Source organism: Myzus persicae, unplaced genomic scaffold (genome assembly GCF_001856785.1).
Source record: "Myzus persicae strain clone G006 unplaced genomic scaffold, MPER_G0061.0, whole genome shotgun sequence".
NCBI lineage: Eukaryota > Metazoa > Arthropoda > Insecta > Hemiptera > Aphididae > Myzus > Myzus persicae.
Window position 1 is genome coordinate 795,379 of NW_019103911.1, and position 27,695 is coordinate 823,073.

Consider the following 27,695-nt stretch of genomic DNA (forward strand, 5'->3'; position numbering starts at 1 on the left):
AATAGTAGTTGAGAAATATTAAAGATCCATAGACACAATTTTTTTTATAAGTATTTAAACTATTTTTAATATCAAAGCAAAAAAATGCACAGTGTAACTATTAACTTTCATATAACAGGAATATAGTTACAAGTTCAATTAAAAAACGAGTAACTTGGCAGTTGTAGATTATATGTAGCTATAATATACCCAACTGTGATAATACCTTTTATGAAAGAGCAAATGTTGAGAAAGTTAATTTAAAAGTTAAGTTTGTTCACATTGAGTACAAACAGTAAAATTAGGTTTTTTTTAAAATTTAAACTTTACTTAGAGATTAGTTTTTAAGATTTATAAATTGTAAATAAACAGGTTTACTTCTTTTTTAAAGGATCTCATTCATGTCCACCTTTTGTGTAATAATAATATGAATTTATTAACTAGACTTAGGTCTCAAAATTTGGTACAAGTACCAATGTATTCAATTTTAATAAAAATGTAACAATTATATTTATGAATACATCATCAAAGAAATTTTCAAGCTTAGTCTTCTGTCATTATATACATACATAAATGGTTAAATTGTCATTCTCAACTGTTTCATTCATTATTCAATACCTACTAACTTATCTACGGCTATCCCTATTATGTCTATCACTTCTTTGGGTTCTGTCGCCTCTATTACTTCTTTTATCCCTATCATCTCTATTACTTCTTCTATTTTTGTCGTCCTTTTCATTTTTTCCATCCCTTTCGTTTCTATCGGTTTTCCTTTCTCCTTCATTTCTGAAATTTGTTCTCGTTTTATCTTCACGTCTTCTGTTGTCATCTTTTTCATTTCTCCTATATTTAGTATAGGGAACTCTTTCCTCTTTTTCACTTTCTCGATATCTATAGTTTTTATCATCTTTTCTGTAACGTTTTGAATCATGAGTTGATATTTTATTTTTAATGTAATTATTCCTAGAGTCATAACTATCTCTTTTCTTATTTCTGTACTTTGAATATTTATCACTTATATTTTTTCCTTCATCATCTTTATCTGTATATTTTACTCCTCGTCCTTTTCCCAACCATTTAATTTTTGATACACTTTGGCTGAAATCTACATGAATTCGGCGATCGTCAATTAGAACATTGTCCATTTTCAGGTAAGCATCTTCACATGATTTTTGATTATCAAATTCAACAAAAGCATATTGTAGAGAATTCCCAGACTTTTTATCTCTAATAACTTCACAACTGTAACAGAGTAAAATAAACAGTAATTAGAAATGTGGTGTAATGAATTTTGCTTATTTTTGACTAGACAGACATTTAAATGTAATAGAAATTTATTGATAATGTATACTTTAATATTTGTGTTTTATATCATGTGTATAATAATTAGTTAAAGTAATTTCGAATTGTTAAAAATAGGTAGTTATTATATTATTTTAGTTAAAATGCAAAATAAACAAGCATTCAGCATATCACACAATGTAAATGTAATGGATGTTCTATTAAATACCAACTTGATTTTATTGGGTACTCGGATAAAGCTTACCACCAGTTATCTTCTTTGAATATAAAATGTACCCAAGATACAGTAATGATAATTAGTATGGTATTTGAATGTTGAATGAAAAATTGAGTGATTAAGAGGTAAAGGGAGGAAACATTAAAAAAAACAGTAGATATTTTAGTTTAAACGTCAGAAAGAAATCACAAAACAAAACAGTATATTCAAATTACTAAAGTAAAATAAATTGTCTGTAACATATTTAATATTAAAACACATTTGGACAAGTCAATTCGATTTTAGACCTTATATACCACCTTTCATTTAATGTCTAATTGAAAATAAATAGAAAAAAGAGTATTTATTTTTAACTGATACTTCCTAAGCCAGTAATTACACTTATTCAATACTTTTTGAAAAAATCCTGAAGATGGTAAATATCAAAATAAAATATTTGTTGATCAACAAGAGACAAACAGTCTGATACCAGCTTTAGAGATAATATTTTCTATTGGATAAAAATAAAATTGATTTTTGTACAAAAATTAAATAGACTAAAAAAATTAGCTAAATTTATTATTTGTAACTGTTTTCAATAATTAATATTTAACTAGTTGCAATCATAAAACTATAATTGATAAAAAATATTTACCTTACAATTTTACCAAATCTGCTAAATATTATTTGTAAATCATCATCACTGGTAACTGGATTTAGCTTACACACAAATAAAACATTTTCAGGAGGTGCAATATCAGCAGAAGGTAGATCCCCAACTATTTCAAGAATGGTAGCACGAGCTTGAGCTTCTTTTTCTTGTCGTTTTTCTTCTAATTCTTCAATATCTATATCTTCAGTGATGTCTTCATCTGCTCCAATTCTGTCACTCTATACAAATATCTTAGGTCTTATAAAAAAATCTAAATACATTTTTCATAAAAATTAAATTACCTGGAGCACTTCTAATGGTGGCTCAGGAGATTGACAAGGTACAATTAAACCATCAGGATCAGAATATGGATCTTCCAAAATGACTGTATGTGTGATTCTATCATAAGAAAAATGAAGGTATATACAATTTTAATTAACAAGAAAAAAACATAAAATGGAAGAGTATTAGATCATACTGCTATAATAGAATTAATAAGTTAATATTAATTACATCATAAAAGATATTATTTTATAATTTTAACTTTTTAAAGTAAAACAAATATGTGCATTCTTCAAGCTAATTTTTATAAATTTATATTACATAATACAACAATAAAATAATTTAAGTATTTTTTATTAAATAAAAGCAAGTATATAATATAAATCAATAATTATTTTACTGTATCAGTAAATTTGATTTTTGGAGTTCTAAGTTTAGTGTAAATTTAATACATTATATATTGTACAATGTATATTCATAAAAACTATCATATCAGTAAAAAAAATAAATAAGCGATACACTCATTTTTGTTGTCATTTATATTTTGTATCATTGTATTCTTTATTTTATTTTATCTTCTGTTTAGATTATTAATTTTTCCTTACGTAGGTAACTTGATTTATTGTTAAATATTATGTAGAAATTCTATAACTTTTTAAGAAAAAACAAAGAAATAGCTGTTGTTATAAGCCTGTGAATAATTTATTATTATGTATTTTTTAAAAATGCAGTGGGCAACTGATACTAACAAATAAATATTATTATTATTATATCATTTGAAGTTGCAACTTTTGTACTATATAGTCAATACTTTACTATTCTACTTCAATCATTGTATCTTTGTATCATACTTATTACATACATATAAAAAGTTCAAACCTTATATCCTGATATGGTCGATGTGTAGCATCACAAATTGTCTCATTCAATTTTAATAATACATCATGACCTTCAGCTATTTCACCAAAAACAATATGTTCATCTAATGAACAAGTTGTATCTTCACCTAAAGTTATAAAGAATTGTGATCCAATCCTTTAAAATAAAACAAATTATTAAAACAATTACTTAATTAAAAAAAAAAAATGTGAAAACATTCAACATACAAATTATCGCCACAATTAACCATTGAAACAAGTCCAGGCCGATCATGTTTAATTTTTGGTTTTTTTTCTCCTTCGTAGTACCTAGCGTCTTTACCTGATAAAATTCTAAATTTTATTGAAATATAATTAGAATGTTGAATTTGAATAATTATATAAACAATGAACCTTTTTTTAAACTTACCCATACACTGATTGTCCTCCCGATCCAGTACCTGTTGGATCGCCTGTTTGAGCCACAAAATTTGATTGTACATGATGAAAGAGACAAAAGTTGTAATATTTTAATTTACACAGCTTCAGAAAGTTTTTGCAAGCTGAAATGGTTAATATATCTTAATAATACATGTCAAATAAGTAGGTACTTCAATAAAAATATAATAAACATAATATTAGAAGGATATTGATTTAGTCTTTAGATAAATGAAATTGTTATTCTGATGATTACAAATTATGCAGTATAACCATTAACCAGTAATCCAAGATGTTTACTATATTTAATTAATTTATTTATTTTGTGGTGGGTAGAGTAAGATAGAGCCAGTATGAAAACATAATATATTAACCTTAAAAAAAAGATGAATAGGTACTTACAGTGAGGTCTTTCTTTTATAAACAAATCTATTGTTAAATCCCCAATAGTAGTTTCAAGAACTACAGACATGATTTAAATCTTGATGGTATTTTCCTAAAAAATTAAATCAAGAACATTTAAAGTAAGATATTTGCTTAAGTTCTAGAAGCAACATTTTTAAACTGACAGAGAAATCAAATTCAAAATGTAAAAATATATATTATGTTAAAACAAATTGAACATGTTTTAAAAAATATTTAATGCCTAGCAGGAAATTCAAACAAAATAAATCATAGTCAATATATTAATTTATCAATTATAAGTTATAAGTGATTGTACATGGTATGTACATCTATTGATATTTATTATATATCATTGCAAAACTAAAAGCGTACAAATGTATTAGGTAGGTACATAATATATTATATCCATTGGTAATTGTGTAAATAGATAATAAAATAATACCAAAAGATTGCACTATCGAATATTAACTTTAGAAAATTAATAAATAATTAATATTTTGATTTATAAAAAATAAAAGTACCAAAGTAAAATTGTAAAACGTTCAACCACAACTTAGGGAGTTTTTGAGATCTTGATAAAAATGGACAAAATTCAAAACATAAATTTGTTTATATCATCGGCATAACGGTTTTTATACTGTATTTGTTTTAAATGAATATGAGATTTTTGTATTAAAAATAATATGTAGAAATGATGCCTAAAATTGTGCAGCGCTTTAAGAGTGAGAAAGTCAACCTTTACCAACACACTCTCACGTCTTATGAGAACAACTCACAATGTAAATAATGACAACTTACTATTGAAATTTATTACAAATGTTCGTATTTGATAAGTTCTTTAATTATTTACCGTGGCTGATAGTAATGTTATGGGAATTAACCAACTTGACCAGCTTAAATAAATCCGTAATGGACTATAAAACTATTGAAAATTGCCGATTAAACTATAACAGTGTAATGGACCGTCCAGCGCGCGTAAGTGCTTTACATAGATTATCTATGAATTATGATGCTTTACCGTTTTTTATCAGCATTTAGTTTTATCTCTGTCTTCGCCGGACGCGTCCACGATGGGGACCTGGCTCTTTTCACGAAACCATAGAAGAAAAAAGACAATCAAGCTACCAAACAATCATATTTTGAACCCCGATCTCGTCCACAAAACCAGCCGGTTTTATTGATAACATTTTTAATCTATTCTGTGATATTAAATTAACGTGTCTTTTTGAACCACAAAATTGATTTACTGGACGGTGTGTCGGACGTCGGTGTCTGGTAGTCGGCGCCCGACAGCATGATTTCAGATTTATTATAACCTAGATTATATAATAATATTTATTATCTAGGCTCTCTAGTACAGTGTTTACTTTGTGGAACGGCTTTTACCTATAAAAGTTGTTTTTTTGGTATTATTTTTTATTATATCTCACTTGCTATCAACCCGCCAATTGATTTACGTTGTATATTAAAATAATTATTATAATATAATTAATAATAAGTAAAAAAAAACCAAACCAAACTAATTTTATTTAATAGTAAAAAAAATATCAATTAGGAATGAGAACTACAATTTATATAGTTGTAATTAAATTAACTATTTTTAATAGTAAACACTTATTAATTTTTAGTTATTTTCATTAAGCTTATAAGTTATAATGAAGATAACTATACCTAAGTTTTAGTTAACTTAACTATAAATATTGTTCAAGCAAACTTATTTAAAAATATTTAACACTAGAAAAATATAGAAAAACCGACTGCAAAAATTGTAAAGATTTCCATTTGCCCTTAATAATTTGTCTGCTTTTCCTGTGCTTTTGAAAACTATTGGGAATTTTCAGTGGCGGATGGGCCCACCGGGAATTCGGGATTTTCCCGGTAGGCCCTATCCTGTGTTGATGTATGGGGGCCCTGGGGGCTAGGATCAGTTAGAAGTTGCTTTTCATATTACTTAAAACCGTGATTACTTTTTATCCCAAAAAATACTTATGTAGTTATGTGCTGAAATAACCAACAAAATCTACAGTGAGTATGCTCGAATTTTCGTTAATGTTGAATGAGTAATTTTAATTAATATCCGAGGTGTGAAATGAAAATGAAATGAATTGCTGAATCTGAATCATATAACATCGGAACAGCTGTCTGCATCGCAACTACATTAAAAGACATCATTGAAAAGATAATAAATGAAATAGAATACGAAAATATGCAAATTAAGTTAAGCGTTTTTGACAATTATGACGAGGACCCAACCGCTGGATGCTGGAAACATAGTGACGCTCCTAGGTTATCCGATGAAGTTTGCAGGCAGCGACGAGGCGTCGATCATCGGCCAAAGGCCAAACAGACGAAGAACCCTCAAATGGACCGGATGAGCTGAGTATAGAAAACGCCGAGGTCACACCGTCGATCATCGACCAACCGGAAGAAGAATCCTGGAATGGACTGGCCGAACTGGTAATAGGAGACTCAGTGGTCGCGCCTGTTGAGGGGGTAGTAGAGCAATGTGACGAGGCGGTGGAAGCCCCGGTAGCGGTTAACAGACGCTAATATGCACTTCAAGTTACCGGGACAGGGACCCATTCATAGTATATGACCTGAAGCTGACACATTACCTGTCATCAAAGCTTGAAAGTATGAATGTATGATTGAATTTAAATTGAAAAGTAATAAGCAGTAATGATTTATCAGTATGTGTATTCTCCGCCTTACAAGACAGTGAGTACCAATTTCAGGTGACCGTATTTTGCGTTGTTAGTTTTAATATTGGAGTGATTATTTTTATGTAAAACTAATGAACCTTAATGACAATTGCTGAACGAAAATTTGATATGTTTCACACTTGAACACTTGGAGACAACACATATGCATATTAAATGTTCTCTTAAAAGCAAATTTTCTTATAATTTTTTTTATCTTTTTGTTTTGAACAAATATTGGAAGATGTTGAGATTTGGAGAAACTTAATAAAAATCTTTTTTTTTATTAGATAAAATAGAATATTTTTCAATATTTAATATTTATATACATTATACATACAATAAGCAAATTTGATAATATAATAAAGGAACAACATGAATGGCGTGAGGAGGGAGGCCCACCAGTGTGGATACCGTCTGGCTTGGGGGAGTTTTATTTTTTTTTAATTAGTGCAGTTCGGGATTCAGGAGATCGCGACACCAGCCTGGTTCTTATAGGTAATAGCCATTGACATATGGTAATAATAGCCAATAGGTAAATATAGGTACATATTTTATAGGTAATGATAATTATTCGAGCAGTCGGGCCTCGGCTAACTTACAGCTAAAATATTATCGGGTTGAAATCCATTGGTCTTTTAATTTGTTTTTATATTCAATAAATATTTTTGAACTAGATATACACCACAGAATATATGAAATATACATAATTTCATATAGTCTGTGATTATTCTATAGGGTAGCATGAGTATACGTTTTGTGTATCTATTATATAGGTAGCACGGACTAAGATATATCTTAGTCCGTGATAGGTAGTGTAATATACTACATACTGTAGCATTTGGAAAAACCGCCTTATCGGAACTTCAAAAGTGATAAGTGGTAGTTTAATGTAACTATGATGAAGGTGAACGCTGACTTCATGAAATATGTACAATCCTGTTCAATTTTGACTGGTGTATCTCAGATTGTTGATTAAGTTTATGAAAATAATCAGTAGTTGTGTTGACGTATTGTATAATACTGTTGTGACTTAAGACTTGTGTGTTTAGTTTCAGACTATCAATACCTACCCATTTTTGTCCACTTGTAGACTGTAATTGTAGTTTGTAGTTCTGTAATTCTGTACACAAAATCAATCGTGGTTCTGTATCATTCTCAAATATTCTGTTGTCTGTACCGCAGATACAGTGAACACAACAATTCAATTGATAAGTGATAAGTGATTAGTGTCTAGTGAGTACTCTGTAGATGATATCATTGTAAATATTTACATTTTAAATAAAATATTACCATTAAGTAATGAGTTAATATTATTCTCAATGCTTATACTTAAAAGTACAATCCACATTATTTTGTTTATTTGAGTGTTCAGTATAGAAGGTTATTTCAACATTTTTTGACTAATACTTTTATAGTGACAAGTTACTACTCAATTTTTTATTGAACATTTTTAAAACTGTAAATCTACCTGTCCAACAACCATTTCATGTAAAAATCAATTTATTTATTTATCACTATTTGTAATGGTTGAAATTTCTTGCACTACTTTTGTACTAACGTTTGGTTCATGTGTCCATTATTGTATATGTTAGTAACCTGCGTACCATGTCAGAAGTCACAAAACCTCAAGAACTGTTGTCTGCAACCATAGCTCGCCATTATGATAATGGAGAAAATAACTTATCAGCACGAAATGCATCCCGTATCTTGTACTTACGCAATTTTAACAATTGGGTTAAATCAACTCTTATTCGTGAGGAAATTTTTTTTTTTATTTATTAAACTTTTCAATATTTAATTGCTATAAATCTTTAGAGGAAGCAGTAACAATGCTTAGAGACAGCAAAATTCATGATGGAAAAATGCATGTATTAGATTTAGCCTGTGGTAAAGGTGGCGATTTAAATAAATGGAGAAATTCAAGTTGCATGGAATATCTTGTAGCTGTAGATATATCTCCTGGGTCAATATCGAATTGTCATTCCAGATACGAAGAGATGAAAACAAGAAACAGATACTTATTTGATGCTCAATTTATTGTTGCAGACTGCACTAGAGTAATTGAAATGTTTTTATCACTAAATACAAAATTTAAACCTAATTTTATTAAACATCATTTATATTATTAAAGAAACCATTTAACCCATTTTTAGGTGAATATAAATACATTATTTAAGGACTCATGTATGAAATTACATTTGGTAAGCTGTCAGTTTGCATTTCACTACTGCTTTGAAAGTATACAACAAGCTGAATGTATGCTAAAAAATGTATCAGAAAATCTGATGAGTGGTGGAATATTTATAGGTACTATACCTAATGCCAGAGAAATAGTGTAAGTAAAAATAACTAAATTTATTTAATTTTAAAAATATTGCTTAAAATTAGTTATATAAAATGTATACATTTATTTTATTTTTATTTTACATATGGGTGTTCCATTAAAAGGTGACAGTACATCAATATTTGTATACATTTTAGTAATACAGAAACTAAGATGTCTTAAATCGAAAAGAAAAAAAGAGTTGGTACTTACATGTGTAACGGATAATTGGAGAGTTAAGAAAATAAAAAGAATATGTAAAAAATAATATGGAATAAGAAAGAAGAACAAGTATGGCAGCAAAGTACTTTGAAAGAGACACAAGATAATTATTCAGGGCAATCAATTTTATGCCAGGTCCATACAGGATGAGAAAATAAAACAAAATACACTTTTTCCTACTCAGATGAGACAATCTAAATTGTTTTTAAAAACAGAAATAAAACAAAAACCAAATTGTGTTGGCCTGGCGCATTAAAGGAAAAGAGTATACTTAGAAGTGAAATGAGTGTATAAGATCTGCAAAACATTTCAAGGAAATAATACTGTAAAAAGGCATAATATAAAGATTATTAAGGTACACCATGACAAAAGAATATTATTTTTTTTTAACCCTTTAAATCATGCTTAGAGCTGTAGCGGTAGAAGGATCTTTAAGAATAGTACAAACTATGGAATAGTATCTTAGTGGAGTAACGTTAAAATAAAATTCAGTTGATACATGAATAATGAATACAAGAAGTTTGAATGATTTCCAACTGATACTTAAAATATGTTTAGTAGGACACACTCTATGCCAGAGAAAGTCTCAAGTCTAACTGAAACAGGAGTATAAATGTTACAAATAACTGGCCTAAGTGTGGTATGATAGTAATAGGATGCTAATTGTTGACATCTGACGATCACCAGACTTCAGAATAGGTCCAATTCTTAGGATGGAAGAAAAGGTACTAGAATTGATTGAACCCTTAAATAGTAGTCAAAGAGACTGCTAAAACGTTTCAAAGTTTTTACAAAAAACTACCTTGGATACCATCAGAAACCAGTGACTCACAGAAATAAATTTTCGGAAAACAAAGCCTCATTGTTCGAAAAATGAGCATTTCAAAGTAGAACAAAATGGTAGAAGGAATGATAAGTTTGACAAGGAAAATTATTTGGGGCACTAGAAGGCTGAAAGAAAACCCTTTTGAGAAAATGTTGCACATCAAAAGGATTGGAACTAGTTATGACATTGAGTGATATATGTTATATTATATATATATATTTGGATACAGAAGAATAATAGTTCTTACGAGCAAAGCTCCAAAGATCGATAATTACATGATAAGGAAGATTCATTATGAGTTGTTTCACATAATTACAGTAACTAATGATGTTTATAGTTAAACTTAAATAAGGTACAAATGAAATATAAATGCTGTTAATTGATATTCAGACATCAAGTTATCAACTAAGTGGATTTATATCGTGCATGAGTGGAATCTTTGAAAAACATTTCATTTTTAAGTTCACTAGTAAACCAGTTTGGAAAGTGTGAACAGATATTTGAGGAACACAATATTAGATTGAGTAGAGGAGAGCATCTAAATAGATTGTCATGGCATTGTCAGCTTATATTACATGCTTACATTTATAGTTAACTTAACAGCATTTTATGTATTAATAACAATTTAAATTTACAAATAGTTGTATAATATTAATTTGTATTTGATTAATTTAGGAGACGCCAAAAAGAATGCGGTGAAAAACAATTTGGTAACAGTATCTATAATATTGAGTTTATGTGTGACATTGATAAACCATTTCCAATATTTGGTGCAAAATATAATTTTCATTTAGAAGGAGTTGTAGACTGCCCAGAGTTCCTAGTTTATTTTCCCGTTTTGGAAAAGTTAGTTCATTTTCTATTTTTTATTATTTGTTTATTTTTAACAATCTGTCAAATAGGTTAGCAAAAAGTTATGGATTGGAACTGAAAATGAAAATGACATTTGCCGAGTATTTTGAAAAACGTTCAAATTTAGATGCAAATTTCTTAAACCGTATAACAGCATTGGAGGTATTTGATTATAACTTAAATATTTAAATTAAATAAATATTAGTAGATATAAAAGTTTATTATTAAAGTAAACATTAAATATGAGTAGATAACATAAGTAAGCATTAAACATTAATAGATATAAAAATCTATCAATGTTATTATAAATTGAATGCAAGCTGATAGTATTGTACTATTTTGTTATTGTAACTTAATAGTTCTTGTGCTTATATTTGTTACTTATCACCAGGGCTCAGAACTTCATGTATTTGCATAATTCTTAGAAAGCTGAGAAATCTTATAAGATACAAATTGGATTCATGATACATATTATATAATTACAACAATTTTTGTTGCATGTTTTTGCTTATTTTACTAAATTTATATGATTTTGCATATTTAAAGATCTTAAGCATATTAATTATGTTATAAATCAACCATAAACAAATTTTTATTAGTTGAAAAAGTAGTTGAAATAATTTTAAAAAAAAAGAGCCGCCACACACCTTCGTCTTGTCAGTATTTTGAATTATATTATATACCAAGTATTTGTTATGATTTGTCTTGGTCTTTATTTAACATTTTTTCAACAATAAAAGATATTTTATTTTAAAATAAATATAATAGCATGATTTAATATCTACAAATGAAAAATATATACAAGAAAATGTATCAAATTAAAAAATTATAAATTTTTTTTTGAGTAATTTTGTTTTTTCCAAGTTCATTCCTATATAAAGACATATTTTATAAAAAAAATAATTTCTCATTTGAGCTTCATTTACTATGTATGTATGCACTATGCACATTGTTTTTTTTAGCGCACCAAGTTCTGAGCCCTGTTTATCACTCTTCATACAAGACAATTTTGTATAATTTAAGTTATATTATTGTTTCTTGGAAAAACTACTGCTTGTCTTACCAACTAAGTTATTAACATTAGAGTGAACATTTTTAAAACTTAGTATATTACTATTTAGGACTGAAATTATTATTTTGATTTCTATGTATAGGAGGTTGGGTCAACGTATAAAATACAAAATATTTTTTTATCTTCAACTCTTTGAGGAGCAAACTAAGAATATACAGGTGTTGCTCTAAGAGTGGTTTAGGAATTGAAAATTGTAAATTAAAAAATACATTTTGGAGCAATATTATATATTACTTTCGTCTCACATTTGTCATAATATTTTTAGACATGACATATAAATAAATCCTGAATAAATATAATTATTCTCCACACTCTTTTATTCACCATATTGAGACAACTGTGAGTAGAACTCTAAAAGTCATCGGTTTTATAAAACGTAATACTTATCATTTATCCTCTGCTTACTGCCTTCAATCCTTATATATCTCTGGTTTGATCTCTGCTCAAGTATGGTGTTGTTATCTGCCACCCATATCTAGCTAAAGACCAAGTAAGGCTAAAGCTTGTGCAGAATAAATTTCAGTGTTTGCTGCTTTTGTTCTTAAATTACTTGATCCATGTCATGATTATACTTATTTAAGTTTTAAAACTTTCATCACTCCACTCTTGCTGTTACCTTGCCAACCAAAATTGTATCATAAATTTATTTAATGGACTACTATATACACCTGACATACTCTCTAATATCCTCCTCAGAATACTTTCACACAATACCTTCAGCCAAGAGTAGTTCTATATACTTGCACACTCTACATCATATAGCCATTACATCCCTATCCACCACATGTTCCAATCTTTCCACTCTTTATTGCATTTAACACATGTTTCATATTCCAGAGTTACGTGTTTCCCTTAAAAATAATTTCTCCTCATCGTCTTCCTCTTTTACAACTGACTGCTACGCCATCATCGAAGCTCTAACACTCATTTTAAATCTTGCCCCAAATAAATATCTAATAGCTTCCGACTTTATGTCACTCCTTCAAACCCTAAATTCCAACCCTTTACACTCTCAACTATCCCCACTTGTTCTTCGTATAAAATCACTTATTTTCAATCTTAATTCTTTAAACTATACTATACATTTCATATGGATTCCCGGTCATACCGGCATTCACGGCAACAAGATGGCTGACAATCTTGCTAGATCCACGTTTAACCTTATCTTTCCATCTCTTACTCAACTACCTCACTCTCACTTTACTCCTTTTATAAAACGTTACATATCTAATCTATGGTCTACATATTGGAGTAACTTACCTGAAAACTTTGCCTCAAGATATAGGGACTATATACTATACTGAATTTTGTAAATAAATATTCTTTATTTGAGGATGTGCACCTTGAAGTCAATTTTTAAAATTTGCAAAAATGAATATGTATTGTGTTTATGTAGGGTTGCCATTGGGTTCATAAAATAATTATAATTGTATACAATTTTAGATTTGAATTTTAACAATTTTACATTTGGTTATAACCACTCAAATTACTGTATTAAAAATATTTTAGGACTAGGTAAATGAATTGACATTTTAAATTTATCACAATTCATATCATAGTCAATGCTGTGTAAAATCAGCTAGTTATGTATAGTTATAAATATATAACTACTTTTTCTTATTAATATTTTCAGTTATATCCTCCCCGGGAAGGAGTTGAACTCATGGGAGCAGAAGATGACTATGATAAAGCCAAACAGTTTTTAAAAGAAAATAAACAGGGCAGTGTTGGGACACTATCAAAATCGGAATGGGAAGTTGCAAGTAAGCCTCATTGGTAATTAAAATACAAAGAAATTTTTTGTTCTGTACAATTTCTTTTTTTCAGCTCTATATATGGTGTTTATGTTCCAAAAAATGTAACCCAGTTAGTTGAAGATCTTATTTTAATTGAATATGAATTGAAGAAATGCATGCTTTCCAAAATACTTTGCACAATTTATTTATGTATACTTTTTTTATATAAAACAACTTAAATTGACCAGTGAAATGTTAATTGTGTTCCTTTTTTGTGTTTGTATTAAACATTTTCTTTTTTTTTGGCTTTCTTTGGGGATTGGGTTTCATTTTTTTCATTTTTAATCCATGATATCTTAATAAAGGCTCTCTAAAATTGTTTGTTCTACGTTCCACAGATTCACCTATATCTTCAATTACTATAGGTTTAGTGTCTATGCTAAATAAATCAGTAGTTATTGGTATTTCAAATAGTTCTTCTTCATGTTCAGAAGGTTGTTGTTTTTCAACTACCATTTGTTCAATTGGTATAAATGATAAGTCGTTTAATGCCTGAATATTTGATGTTTCTTCTGGTACAAAAGCCCTACCTTCACGCGGCTTCTTAAGTAAATAATTGTCAATATTAATATTTAATTGTGTTGGGTTTTCTATAGATTTCAATTCCCTCATACCAATTTGTTTGATGTATGGATTTTTAAATTCATTCGACAATTTAATAATGGTTTGATAGAGATTATGCAAGGAATTTTCTGTTCTACTTATTACATCGCTCTAAAAATTAAAAATAATTTTATGTTACGATTATAAATTAATTACTTCATAGTTGTATAAATAGTACTAACTTTCAATCCTAACACTGCAGAAGAAAAACCTATGATACGCTTTGTAATAGAATACATATCTGGAAGAATTAGGACAGGTATTTTTTTTGCAGCAGTCATAAAAAGCAAATGCTTGGCAATCATACAGTTTGCCACATCTTCTGCTATCAAACAACAAGCTATTTGATCTTTTTCAACACACCTACTAACTTCATTGATACCCATTTTCAAAACTGATCTACAAGTACAGAAATACATATCTATAAATATTTTATATTTATTGCTAGGTTAATTAGCCAAACCTTATAAATACTTTACCTTTGTGCTTTTAAATCAAGACTTATATGCTTATGTGTATTGGAAAGATTTTTAATTTGGCATTTTCGTATATCCAAAGGTAATTTTTTTAAACTAAACCAATTTACTTTTAATTTACCATTTTCTTTATATATAGTTCTGAAAAAAATAAAACTATTAAGGTATGGTTGTAAACATTACATGTGTTGTATGATTAGGTTTATACAGTTGATTTATCAGTAGGTAAATTAAACAGTATCATTTTAAAAATATGTGTATAATAATTAGCTAATTACATAATCAAAATTTTTTTTATAGGTGGTTATAAGTTAAATTAAAAATTTGTATATTTTATAATCACAATATGTTGAATTAATGCTTTGAGACTATACATATTTACTTAATAACAAAAAATATAAAGGTTAAATACTTACTTTTCCATTTCATTAACCAGCAATTGAGATTTTCCTAAACCTAAAAGTGGCCTGTAAAATGAGAACAAATGTTTATATGTTAAAAACAGTTTTAGATCCACTGATTTTTGTAATTTTAACCCAAACTGTGCCTAAACCACAAACATGTAACAATATGATTATACATATTTGTGGGTGTAGACGGCGCAAATAACTCAAACTATTAGTAAGTAGCAATAATTTATCCTGGTCATTTAAACCATTTTTACGCCTTTATAATATTAACGTAGGTAGGTTTTATATAAATTCTAGTAAATATTACCAAAATTTTTCGTAAGGATCTGTAATAACACATCTCGGCCTAAGATTTTTTTTCGATATTCCCTTATGCTTCATATTCAGTTCTCTTAATGTCGTCATGTTCACAAACACCGTGTACCAAAGTTAAATTTTAAAGTTAATGAAAATTATAAAAGGACATTTCCCGATGTTTGAGGTTTAAAACTTTAAACGAACATAGAGACTAGAATAAAAGACAAAATACGAAAGTAAGATTTAGATAAGTAATTATTTTATTATTTTTATTATTCTTAGTATTAGTAACGACAGTGTACGGTCACGGTTCGACCACGGATTATAATATAATATATTAATCCGTGCGTTGTAGACTGTAGAAATGTAGAATACTGAAATACTGAAATACTGGAATGAAATAATAGATAGGTATCATTCGGTATCATAAACTACTACACGTGTAGTAGTTCATATTCAGCTGCTGTCAAGGTATATTCAATATTGATACAATATTCAATTATGTTCTTATAATCTCTTAAATCGTGATTAAAACACCCACATCTGTTATCGGTAGTTGGGTATGAGATAAGCGTTATCGCTGTTTTCATGAAGAAAAGGAATTTGATGTTTATTGATCCACGGTTTCATTATGATAATTAATTGATAAAGTAATGACTGTCGGCCGTCGTATAACACTATAATTTAGCTGTTTAGTGTTTAGTGCTTAAATTATTATTGTTAAGTGTTAACATTTTTCTATCGCACAACGTAATAGTTAACAGATCATTTAAAATAGAAAATTATCGACCGATTCAGACGACAGTCTTCTAATGCGGACCTTTAACATTTATCTGCAGTACAATAGTGACGTTGAGATGTCTACTAGTTAGTACGAGCAACTTGGGATCCGTCACATTTTGTCCCGATTTCTAGTACTTGACATTCAACGCTTACAATCAAAGCTCTGTTATTATTCATAAATCATAATAACTCGGAATAACTATGAGTGTAGTACAAGGAGGACTCAGCAAGCTGAAGAAGAAACACATTGGAGTAAAAAGACAAAAGGTTAAGTTGTTCCGTGCCAATGAGCCACTGCTGTCTGTTCTCATGTGGGGTGTGAATCATACTGTAAGTATACATTTTTATTAATAATTATAATAATAGGTATTCGTTTTATCATAGAAATATTATTATTGCGTAACCAACCATTCTTTTCTAATAATTTCATATTTATTTTACCTATACCTACCTATTTATATATAAATGTCTGAATTTATCTTTAATACTGTGGGTCTTGAAAAATTTAATCAAGTACCATCCCACCTAATTGCTTACTATTATCAAGCTCACAAGAATAAAATTATACATGTATCGTTAGGTATGTAGTGGAATCAAAGAATAATTTTAATAAGGGAAAGGAGGAAGCTATTAAAAAAAATCTTCAAGGATTTTCAATTGTACAAATTAAAAGAAAGTGATAATTGTAGTATGTTCATATCAAAAACAGTTTAATCATAGGAATTTGACGGTTGTATTTCTATGTTATAATGGATTGTCGATGATTATTAAATTCTTAGCTTCTTATTATTCATATTGAATTCATTTGTATATGTTATAATTATACCTATTAACTTCACTTATCATCTATTTTGTAGACCCAATGGTCTATGTTGCCAAGGGTCTTGAATCAATAAAAAAAAAATTACTTATCATAATTAATTGTATATAAAGTTAATTTTTTAATTCTATTTATTAGCAAACAATTAATAAAAATATTGAAAATATGATCTTTATATTGTGTAGTTTATTCAGTTTCAGTATTTCAGTTACTTCAACATTTATTTAACTATAGAAATATAGTCATATTTAGTTAGTTCAAATTAATGTAATTAAATTTTTTTTTTTATTTGTATTAGAAAATGTTATAAGATTATAATAGGTTATATAATATAGCCATAAAGATATTTTGTATTCTCAATACAAAAAAAAAAAAATCATTAATTTTGAAGTATGTGTACATTAACAGTTAAAATAGTGCATTCATTGTAGGTACCTACCTAATCCATTAAAAGAAAAATGAATGATTCTACTCGATTATCTATGATATTCTGGGTGATATACCTAACATTTTGAGTTAGTAAAGAAAAATTAGTTGTATGGTAGACCACAATTATATTTATTATTGACATTAAAAGGGAGTTAAAGAGGCTAAACATTCAAGGTTTCCTAACCTACTCCCTACCCATTAAAAATCAATGTAGAAAAAAAACTGATAAATATTTTTGGATTTAAAATTATAGAATCTTGTGGTTTGCTCAACCCATTTCAGATTGTATTGTTTTAGTTGGATTTAATTGTTTTTGTTTAATATAAATATAAAGGTTAAAATATAGCTTCCTTACCCTAGACTTTTCTTATGGGAATGGTTTATGTTGTCCATAAAATATTATTATTTATCATTTTGGATTTTAATATATTTTTACATATTTTTATATATCAAATACTTATTTAAAATAATGGAATTACTATTTGCTAATTAGTAGGAAACGTATAGAAAATAGTTAAAAATTGGAATTTTTTTGTCAAAACCAGTTTTTGATAAAATTGATTTTCTTATTATGTTGTAATTTAAAAACAAATAACTAGAATACTTGAAATTTGTATTACTTATAGGTAGGTATAAGAAAAAAAATTTATTTTTATAAACCAAAATATGTATTTATTATACTGACCTGTAATTTATAATATAATTATTAATTAGGTACCTGTAGAATTTCTTTCTTTCTTCTGTGTATTTTATACCACAAATCACATATAGGTATATTATAAAATCTTACTTTTACTTTACATATTGTAATGCTATAAAACTATAAAAGAGCAATTTATTTTTATTTTCTTTAAAATTATGAGTTCTATTATTACCTAGGAATTGTCAACCTTTGAAATACACACTTATTTTTATTATTACCTTCTATGCAAAAATTAAATTTTTTATTAAATAACTATTCATAACAAAAATATCATAGTAGTATGCAAATAAGTACAATATTGTTTTTGTTCAATACCCACAAATTATTATTTAAAAAAATCTTAATATGTGAAGTAAAATTATGATAATTATTTACTAATTACAATACCAATAGGTTATTGCCTTAGGTATATTGTGTATAAGGTTGTTTATTATAGTAAGCATTACTTATGTTATTTTATTTCTTATAACAAACACTTTAGATTGGTAGGAGCATAGTATTATCAAAGATTATATTAAATTATTTTGTTTAATATAATCTGTGGTATTATTAAATATTAATATTTAACCACATAATGTTTATGATATTATTATATTAAGTATTACTATAATCCGGCTCATGAAAAGTGAATGTTCAAGACCAATGTATTTTTCATCTTTTAGATGTTATATTGTATCATACTTGCTCTAACACATAAGAAACTCTCTTAAACATATTACCTTTATTATGTTGGTAAAAAGGTAATTTGTCCAAATGCATGATGCCCATTTGAGCAAAACCCATTAACCTTAAACGTTTATTTTTCGTGAGACGGATTGTAGGTATAATAATATTATAAAGGTATATGTTTACAAATTGTCGGTTTATTTCAATTACCGTTTCTTCAAATCTAGTTTTTTTTTAAGACGTTTATTTTATGAATATTTATAATCTGTACAATGGGGGCACAATAAGTAAAAGGTATAACATAAGAAATAAAAGGGACAGAGAATGACATGAAGGAGCCTCACATTTGAAGCACCTGAGCTTAATATAATATAATTTGATTTAATTTCCTTAAAAGGTATGCATTAAGTGTTGAGTAGGTCTCTGGGCCAATTTCTTTTAAGACGTCTTGGCGGGTTTTCTGGAAGATGGTTGGAGTGAAGTTGAGCGATGAGGCAGTTGGGATGGTCTGCCGTTTTGGAGTGGAGGCGAGTGTAGAATTTGGCAACTGTTTGTTTGATAGTAGCAATTTTTAGCTCGTTGTGAAGGCTTACATTTGTAACGTACCAGGGGGCATTCGCAGTCATTTGTAGGAAAATGGCTTAGAAAGCTTGGATAGTTTTGGTGTTAGCTGGTTTGGCTGAACCTCAGAGGGCGATTCCGTAGGACCAAATAGGTAGAAGTAAGCTCTTATATAATAGTAGACGGTTAGAGGTTCTCATTTTTGATTTTAAGAGTGGTCTTAAAATATGCAGGCGGCTGTTCAGTTGTTTTTGTTTATTTTTGAGGTGAGGGCCCCAGGTTAGTCTTTTGTCAAAGACTAGACCGAGGTATTTTACTTCATTAGTCTGAGGTATAATTTCATTGTTGAACGTTAGAGAGGGTGGTACTCCCGGGCGGAGTGCAAATGTTACATGAGCTGATTTGGAGTCTTTGACCTTGATTTTCAATGATTTGAACCAGTGGGGAAGGATGTCCAAGTGGTTTTGAAGTCGGAGATTTGCTTCATGAATGTCGTGACTGGAAGAGAGTACGGCTGTGTCGTCAGCGTAGGCCCTGATGAGGGTATTGACTGAGGTAGGGATGTCTGCTGCGAATAAAGTATAGAGGAAAGGAGTGATAGGAGCCTTGTGGGACGCCTGCTGAGATCATTTGTAAACTGTAGAGTGTTGTGTTTATTTTAACTCTGAAGCTTCTGTCGCTTAGGTCAGATTTGAGAAGTAAGTAGTATGGAGCCGGGAAAATGTTTTTAAGTTTGAATAACAAGCTGTCTTGCCACACGGTATAGAATGCCTGAGCCAAGTCAAGGAAAAGACCGGAACAGTATTTTCTAGTTTCAAGTGTTGTGGCGATATAGTCTACTACTCTGTGTAGTTGGTGAAACGTTGCGTGTTTGGCGCAAATCTAGTTATTAAATAATGAACATTCAAAATAGTATTATCATATAAGTAAGTACCATACTATATTTTATTATTATCTGTATAATATATTATGTACAGTGTGATTCCTTTTAAAGATAGCACTAAATAATTCTGTCCAGTAACATCGGATTAATATGCAGTTTTCGGAAGGGAATAGGGAATACATAAATACACATTTATTGATGATTTTTACATTTTTAAATCTTTCCGTGTGCGCATGCATAATAGAACTTGCATTTTTTTTTAATGGCAACCGGTGTTTTTAATACCAAATTCGGATAGACCGAATTTTTTTAAGTCGATTTGGTCCTTTTTACTATAGCTCTAAAATCAAAATTGACTAAATGGCAACGAGTCAAAGTTTTGATTAAAATTATTGAATTTTTCAACAATCATACTAAAATTGTATGAATTTTTTCTGTATCCGTAGGTTTGCAGATATTATTAAATCATTTAAATTTTAACTTTGGGGAATTAATTAACCTCAATTGATGGATGGGTACATATGGAGTAGTAGCTTAGCCACCAAGATCTCCAGATCTCACGCCATTAGATTTTTTTCTGTGGGGACATTTGAAGAATATAGTGTATTCAACTCCACCTTTAAATGTTCAAGATCTCAAAAATAAAATTGTAAATGCTTGAATGTGCAGAACTTAAAAAGGAACAGATATTAGCAGCTACTCAAAGAGAAGTGATTCGTCGATTTCAATCATGCATGGAGAATGATGGGCTAAATTTTGAACAATTTATTAGATAGTTATTAGAAATTTGTTTATCCAAATAAATAATAGAAATTATTAAAATTATAAAAAAATTGTGTTAATTAGTTTAATCTTTTCTTAGTAAATGAACTAACATTTACGTCTAACTAAGGTTCACTAATTCCTCAAAGTTAAAATTTAAATGATTTAAAAATATCTGCAAACCTACGGATACAGAAAAATTTCATAAAATTTTAGTATGATTGTTGAAAAATTCAATAATTTTAATCGAAACTTTGACTCGTTGCCATTTAGTCAATTTTGATTTGAACACATATATTGAAAATTAGAAAGCTTTTGTACTTGATGTTATCATGTAATATACCAGTACAAAAATAACTCTTGTTGTATTACTCATAAGTCACATTAAATTTGAAGTTTTTTTTGAGTGATTGTAAATTATATATGTTTTTCATAAATTTAAATAATTTTTAGTTCATATATTTGTAATATAAAAGTGGGTGTATAAGATACTTAAAAATGTCTAGTAAATATAGTCCCAGAATAGAATAGGATAAACAAAAAAAATATTCTTTTGTAGTCAAACATTGAATGAGCTAATGATAAATAATTGTAATCAGAATTTCCATTAGTAGCAATAAGCATTAATTAAAAACAAATATTCAACACAATCAAACAATTCTATTAGCCTTACTGGACTGTTATAGTTTTATCAACCTATGTTTTACTACGCTATTCATTTTGGAATTACACTAGTTTGACCATAAAATATTAAGGCTAATAAATTAATTTAGTATTTTTTATAGTTCATAACTTGTATTTCTTTATTAATTTTGGTAAGCAGCATTGTCTGAATACTTTATTTATTATTGACATTGCAACCATAACTAAGAATCTTATAAGTAGATATTAAAAGTAATCTATAGGTAATCGGGATGTTTTTATATTTTATATGTTTTAAAATAATGTTCAATAACTTCAGTTTCAGTATCAGTTTTAAAATAAATTTAATAAATTACCAAAGTATCAATGAATTTTTGTAATTTATAAATAATTATATATATTGTGTAAACTAAAATCCATAATACAAGAAAAAAGTATGATATATATGAAAACATTAAAATGAACACTTGGATGTACTTGAATGCCTATTTATTTTATACTTATTGTGCTTATTCTACTTATACAGTTGACAAAAATCTATAAAAATTCATACAATTTATGGCTAGAAAAAAATTGTATTTAATTATTGTATTTATAATATGCAATGGCACAGTGAATGGGGTTTTATGAGGCTTAGGCTTTATGGTTGAAACTTTTTTTTTTGGTATGGGTGGTAGAGTGGTTGGATATCTTTTGTAAATATTTACAGTTAAATAATAAGTACATTATATATTATATTAAAGGGATAAAGAGTGATTAGGTACTAAAATAAACGCTGTACATCATGGCTTATAAATGTCCACCACACCACTGCTTGTATGGAAAACCTGTCTACTCCCCATCATCCATGGTTGTAATTACAATTATAATGTTTACTTTTATATTTACATTATATATGAATATTATATTATGCCATGGTTTGGAGCAGTGGCTGATCTCAATTACCTTTGATTGTTGAAGCTTTACTGCACTTGGCTTAGCTATCTCTCGGATGGATATCCACAAGAGTTTTTAGAGACGAAACATGACACATATACACAATAATTCAACGTGTGACAATTCTATGGACTCAAAAACCTACTAAAAAATATTAAAAAATAACCTCCTACCGTACTACCCCACGCCTGATGGCAGGTTTTACCTAATTCCAAACCCCCTGATAAAAAAAATAATATCTTATTAATATTTTTAACATTTGACTTATTCATTTTGAATTGTTTTATTATAATATTAATAACTGTAAAAACTTATGTTTATAACTGATTAAATTTGATCATTAATTTAAATTTTGTAGATTAATGAATTGAGCCATGTAACAATACCAGTAATGCTACTTCCTGATGATTTTCGAGCGTATTCAAAAGTTAAAGTCGACAACCATTTGTTTAACAAGTAAGTATTTATTCATATTTGATAAATTTTGAATCTAATATTTTGATATTAATCATTTTTTTATTTATTTATAGGGAGAATATGCCTAGCCATTTTAAAATCAAAGAATACTGTCCATTGGTGTTCCGTAATCTGAGGGAACGTTTTGGTATTGATGATCTGGATTACAAAGAGTCAATGACAAGGTAATAATTTATACTAATTAATTAAAAATGTTTAATTATTTATTCACTAAGATACTTATTATTTTCTGAATAAATATTTTGTATTTAATTTATATGAACGGTAGTTTGGTTTTGATGTTATGCTTCAAAAGTATATAATACCTAAATCAATTTGAGATCACAGACACTATAGTGAGTTTATGCATTAATTTATCCCCAGTGTAGTCGATACTTTTCAATAATGGTGTATGTTTGTATATTTATATAAAATATTTAAAATCAATTATGAACTTAATTGTTATGCATATGTATATATACATGTAAGACTATATTAGTCAATAAATATATTGTATTTATTACTTGATATTATTAATTTTTCCATATCTGTGACATTTCATTTTTTATTTTCATTGTTACAAATTTTTCTATAATGAAATTGTTTTTGGCACAATAATAAGGTTCTCTGAGGAAAGCAGCTACTGTTGTCGCAAAAGTCAAAGCAAATCTATTATGATGTACAACAGGAGATCCTTGACTACTCCTAATTTACATATGGAAACAGCTAACTATAAGCCTAAGAAATTGAAAGTTAATTATTCTGAAATTAAAAGAAGGTATAAGAATGAGGACTAACAAAGTGTGTTCATTTATGTATTGGATAGTTAAAAATATTTAATGTGAGCTCTTCCTGAAATTTATGTGAATACCTACTACTTATTGATGTTAAAAAAATATAAAAGGTTGAATAACAATTGTGCTATGCTAAAGAATATATTTTGTATTTTGACTAAATGCAATAAAATCTTATAAAGTTGTATTTCATTGAAATTCAGGAAAACTCTTTTAAAGTAGCTAACATTTTCTATAATTTTTTCTTATTTTTATAATAAATAGTTATCTTTATATTGTTGATCTACTATATCAGTATATACTACTCATATCTTAATAGGCAAATTATTTGTTGTATTAATGCGTCTACTTTGATTAATAAGTAAATAATTACTAATTTTTATCGTTGACAATTAAAATATGTTCCTAACCTAATTTAATTTACTAATCACTTTTATTTCAGTTTATTTAACAACAAAATATATTTATTTTAAGGTTTAATCTAGTTGTGTCATTTGTTTAGGGTTTCTGTAATCTGCTAAAAATAAAATAAAAGCACCAATATGTATCTTAAATTCAATATTGAGTCAGTTTTATGGATTTTATTTTAAACTTTTTAAATAATATCTGACAGTGGGCCAACACTTCACTAACTATCTTAAGAAATTTGATAACAGTAGTACCTATATCATATTATAAAGAATAAAACATAATAAGAAATAAATACCATTCTTTGTCGATGAAATTTTAAAATGGCCAGCAAACATTTTGGCCAAACAATTCAAAAATGGATATGACACATCTGGTTTAATCTATGTATTCAAATTTATAAGGTATTTTGTATTTTTTTTATTCTTTTAGATCACAACCTGTTTCAGCAGATGCCACCGGCAAAAGCAATGCTGGTTTTTATTATTCATATGACAAACTATTCATCATTAAAACATTAACAAGCGAAGAAGTTGAAAGAATGCACTCATTTTTGAAACACTATCATCCTGTAAGTAATTAATGCATTCATTATATTATAGTTTAATTTAAACTTTGTTTTTAGTACATAGTTGAGAGACATGGAAAAACTCTTCTTCCTCAATACTTGGGAATGTATCGCTTGACTGTTGACGGTGATGAACATTATGTCGTAGCCATGAGAAATGTGTTTAGCAATCATTTGGCCACACATAAGTATGACTTATTTACTTCTGCATATTTTATTATTTGATAATATCATACAAATAATGAATACATAATTATTATTTATTATCAAATGTCTTACCTATATATTAGTGCTATTAAATATTATGTCAATTTAAATATGTTATTTTTAACAAATTTTAAATTTCTATTAACCAAATTATTTGTTTATTATCCCTATTTAATGGTTGTTATCATGTGTCAATAGTTAAAATTTGTATTTAGAACTGTTGGCTCTTCCCCCGTATGTGTGTGCCACTTTTTAGTATAAAATAACATAAATTAATTCAATAACACTATAATAAATTAATAAGATGAATCTTCAAACATTTTTATTATTTTTCATGCTTTAAAGGTAGACATTTGTGTACAACAAGATATATTGTAACATGTTGTTAAAATTCCATGTTTTATTAAGTTAAATTATTAATTTATATAGTAAACAATGTACCTATATAATTAATTTATGCGCTATGTAAAATAAAAACCGATTAGTTGTGTTCAGGTTCTGTAGTCATAACAGCTGTAGGTGATATTTTAAAGGACTGTAGATTGCTTAAATGTTAAATATTGGCATAATATCAAATAATGGTAGGAATATGACTCATTGGTATTTATTATTTGATATTAAGTACTTTAGGCTCAATTCAGGAAACCATTAAGTATAACCAAATTATTAGATACATAATAATATTAATAGTTGCATTGTTTAAAAGTCTCATAGCTTTAGTATATCTTGATTTTTAATTTTTGAAGCTAAGAATTATAATAAAGGTCAGATATTACATAATATATCACTTTTTGTAAATTGAGTATTTTCTTCTCAGACAGGATGAAACATTAAATACTTCTTAATCTGAGAAACAATGTTAGTGTAGGCACTCGTTCTTATCTTAATTTTCATAAATTTCAATGATGAGAAGAATGTTTATAATCCTTGATACTTTTAGCATTAATTTGCAATAACCAACCTTAATGTGTGTAATTGTTGATCACATATCATTCATCACAAGCATTTTTAACCAAATCTATTGACTTTGTTATTGGTAAATACTTTTTTCTTATTTTTCATTGGTCAAAACATTTTTAAGAGGCTAAGTAAAATAAACTTACTAAACTATATCCAGAATAACTTTTTTTTAAATAAAAATAATATAATTACTGTAGTAAATATTAATAATAATACATTACTATCCCATTTTAAGATATCCAAATTCTGGTTTCTGAATTAATTCTGATTTTTTAAATTTATGTTTATTTTACTTTTTTAATATTAAATAATCAAAATTATAATTGTATTAATATGAAGAGCTTAAAAATGTATTTTTATTTTTAGAAAATTTGATCTCAAAGGTTCCACAGTAGATAGAGAAGCTTCAGATAAGGAGAAGGAAAAAGACTTACCAACATACAAAGACAACGATTTTGTCAAAGAGCGTACAAAAATATATATTGGAGATGAAGCAAAAGATAAGTTATTAGAAACGCTAGGAGCAGATGTTGATGTAAGTTTCATATTAGTGTTCTAAATTTCTAAATTTGTAAAACATATGACTTGCATTCTAGTTTTTGACGGGTTTACATTTGATGGACTATAGCCTATTGCTAGGCATACATGATTGTACTCGCGCAGAACGTGAAAGGGAAGAGGCAATTGCTAGTGGGACTGGAGATGTTAATGCAGAAGAAGAAGATGAAGATGCTGAAGACAGTGAGGGTGCTGGGAATACAGTGACTTGGGCAAATACACCTCCAGATTCACCACATAGTTTATTAGCCCGTGATACAAGCCTCTGTCAGTATGATGCAGCTGCTATAATACCTGATCTCGATATATATGCCATACCAAGTAGTGAAGGTAATTTTATACATAATAATATTTTGTTATTGTGGCTGTTTCTTATTGTAAATATAATCATGACCATATTTATTTAATGAAATATAGGTGCACCTGTACGAGAAATTTATTTCATTGCATTGATTGATGTACTTACACATTATGGCGTAAAAAAGCAGGCAGCCAAAGCAGCTAAAACATTGAAGCATGGATCAAATGTGGATGGCATATCAACATGCGATCCAGAACAATATGGCAAACGTTTTATTGAGTTTTTATCAAAAGCCATTGAATAAATTATAATTTTAAATTTCTTCCATTTTGAAAACAAACAATATATAGTGTGCTAAGTATTATTATTTAACGCTAGTTTTGTATACGGCAACGCTTGCTTTAAACACTATATATTACTACAGGTTTGAAATGAACGTACTTTATTTTTTACATATTTTTTAGAGTTTAATTAATTGCTATAATTTTGTTTTTATATTATTATAACTTATTGTGTGGCCAAAAGTTAAATCACTATTATTTTATAGTTACCTTAAGAGTTAAGATAA

At 27.9% G+C, this 27,695-nt stretch overlaps 4 protein-coding genes across 10 annotated transcripts; 2 read left to right on the top strand and 2 right to left on the bottom strand.

The window, feature by feature from the left end:
* Positions 1–140: 140 nt before the first annotated feature.
* Positions 141–5,123, bottom strand: LOC111036224 (peptidyl-prolyl cis-trans isomerase sig-7). 3 transcript variants are annotated; one of them, XM_022318177.1, is made up of 8 exons: positions 4,962–5,123; positions 4,109–4,202; positions 3,699–3,831; positions 3,518–3,622; positions 3,291–3,446; positions 2,432–2,528; positions 2,133–2,368; positions 141–1,221 (listed from the first exon to the last, which is right to left on the bottom strand). In XM_022318177.1, the coding sequence occupies exons 2-8, from the start codon at positions 4,176–4,178 to the stop codon at positions 606–608; spliced, it is 1,413 nt and encodes a 470-aa protein (XP_022173869.1). In that variant the 5' UTR covers positions 4,179–4,202; positions 4,962–5,123; the 3' UTR covers positions 141–605. The 3 variants fall into 3 exon arrangements, with proteins under 3 accessions (XP_022173869.1, XP_022173867.1, XP_022173870.1); XM_022318175.1 differs by having other exon boundaries at positions 4,910–5,123; XM_022318178.1 differs by lacking the exon at positions 4,962–5,123 and adding an exon at positions 4,633–4,653.
* Positions 5,124–6,718: 1,595 nt separating this feature from the next.
* On the top strand, positions 6,719–14,097 carry LOC111036207 (mRNA cap guanine-N7 methyltransferase). Of its 4 annotated transcripts, none has more exons than XM_022318151.1 (8): positions 6,719–6,829; positions 8,406–8,566; positions 8,629–8,870; positions 8,967–9,148; positions 10,860–11,030; positions 11,087–11,198; positions 13,742–13,871; positions 13,936–14,097. In XM_022318151.1, exons 1-8 carry the CDS (start codon positions 6,804–6,806, stop codon positions 13,968–13,970), a joined length of 1,059 nt encoding a protein of 352 aa, XP_022173843.1. In that variant the 5' UTR covers positions 6,719–6,803; the 3' UTR covers positions 13,971–14,097. The 4 variants fall into 4 exon arrangements, with proteins under 4 accessions (XP_022173843.1, XP_022173846.1, XP_022173845.1 ...); XM_022318154.1 differs by lacking the exon at positions 6,719–6,829 and adding an exon at positions 7,291–7,308 and having other exon boundaries at positions 13,936–13,970; XM_022318153.1 differs by lacking the exon at positions 6,719–6,829 and adding an exon at positions 7,685–8,046 and having other exon boundaries at positions 13,936–13,970.
* On the bottom strand, positions 14,025–16,174 carry LOC111036208. The gene is made up of 5 exons (XM_022318156.1): positions 15,701–16,174; positions 15,400–15,450; positions 14,987–15,124; positions 14,690–14,906; positions 14,025–14,618 (listed from the first exon to the last, which is right to left on the bottom strand). The coding sequence occupies exons 1-5, from the start codon at positions 15,796–15,798 to the stop codon at positions 14,100–14,102; spliced, it is 1,023 nt and encodes a 340-aa protein (XP_022173848.1). The 5' UTR covers positions 15,799–16,174; the 3' UTR covers positions 14,025–14,099.
* A 162-nt stretch (positions 16,175–16,336) lies between these two features.
* On the top strand, positions 16,337–27,642 carry LOC111036206 (phosphatidylinositol 5-phosphate 4-kinase type-2 alpha). 2 transcript variants are annotated; one of them, XM_022318149.1, is made up of 9 exons: positions 16,337–16,803; positions 23,234–23,331; positions 23,406–23,516; positions 23,954–24,109; positions 24,966–25,104; positions 25,159–25,289; positions 26,635–26,803; positions 26,865–27,156; positions 27,244–27,642. In XM_022318149.1, exons 1-9 carry the CDS (start codon positions 16,675–16,677, stop codon positions 27,429–27,431), a joined length of 1,413 nt encoding a protein of 470 aa, XP_022173841.1. In that variant the 5' UTR covers positions 16,337–16,674; the 3' UTR covers positions 27,432–27,642. The 2 variants fall into 2 exon arrangements, with proteins under 2 accessions (XP_022173841.1, XP_022173842.1); XM_022318150.1 differs by lacking the exon at positions 23,954–24,109 and having other exon boundaries at positions 16,340–16,803.
* The last annotated feature ends 53 nt before the right edge of the window (positions 27,643–27,695 follow it).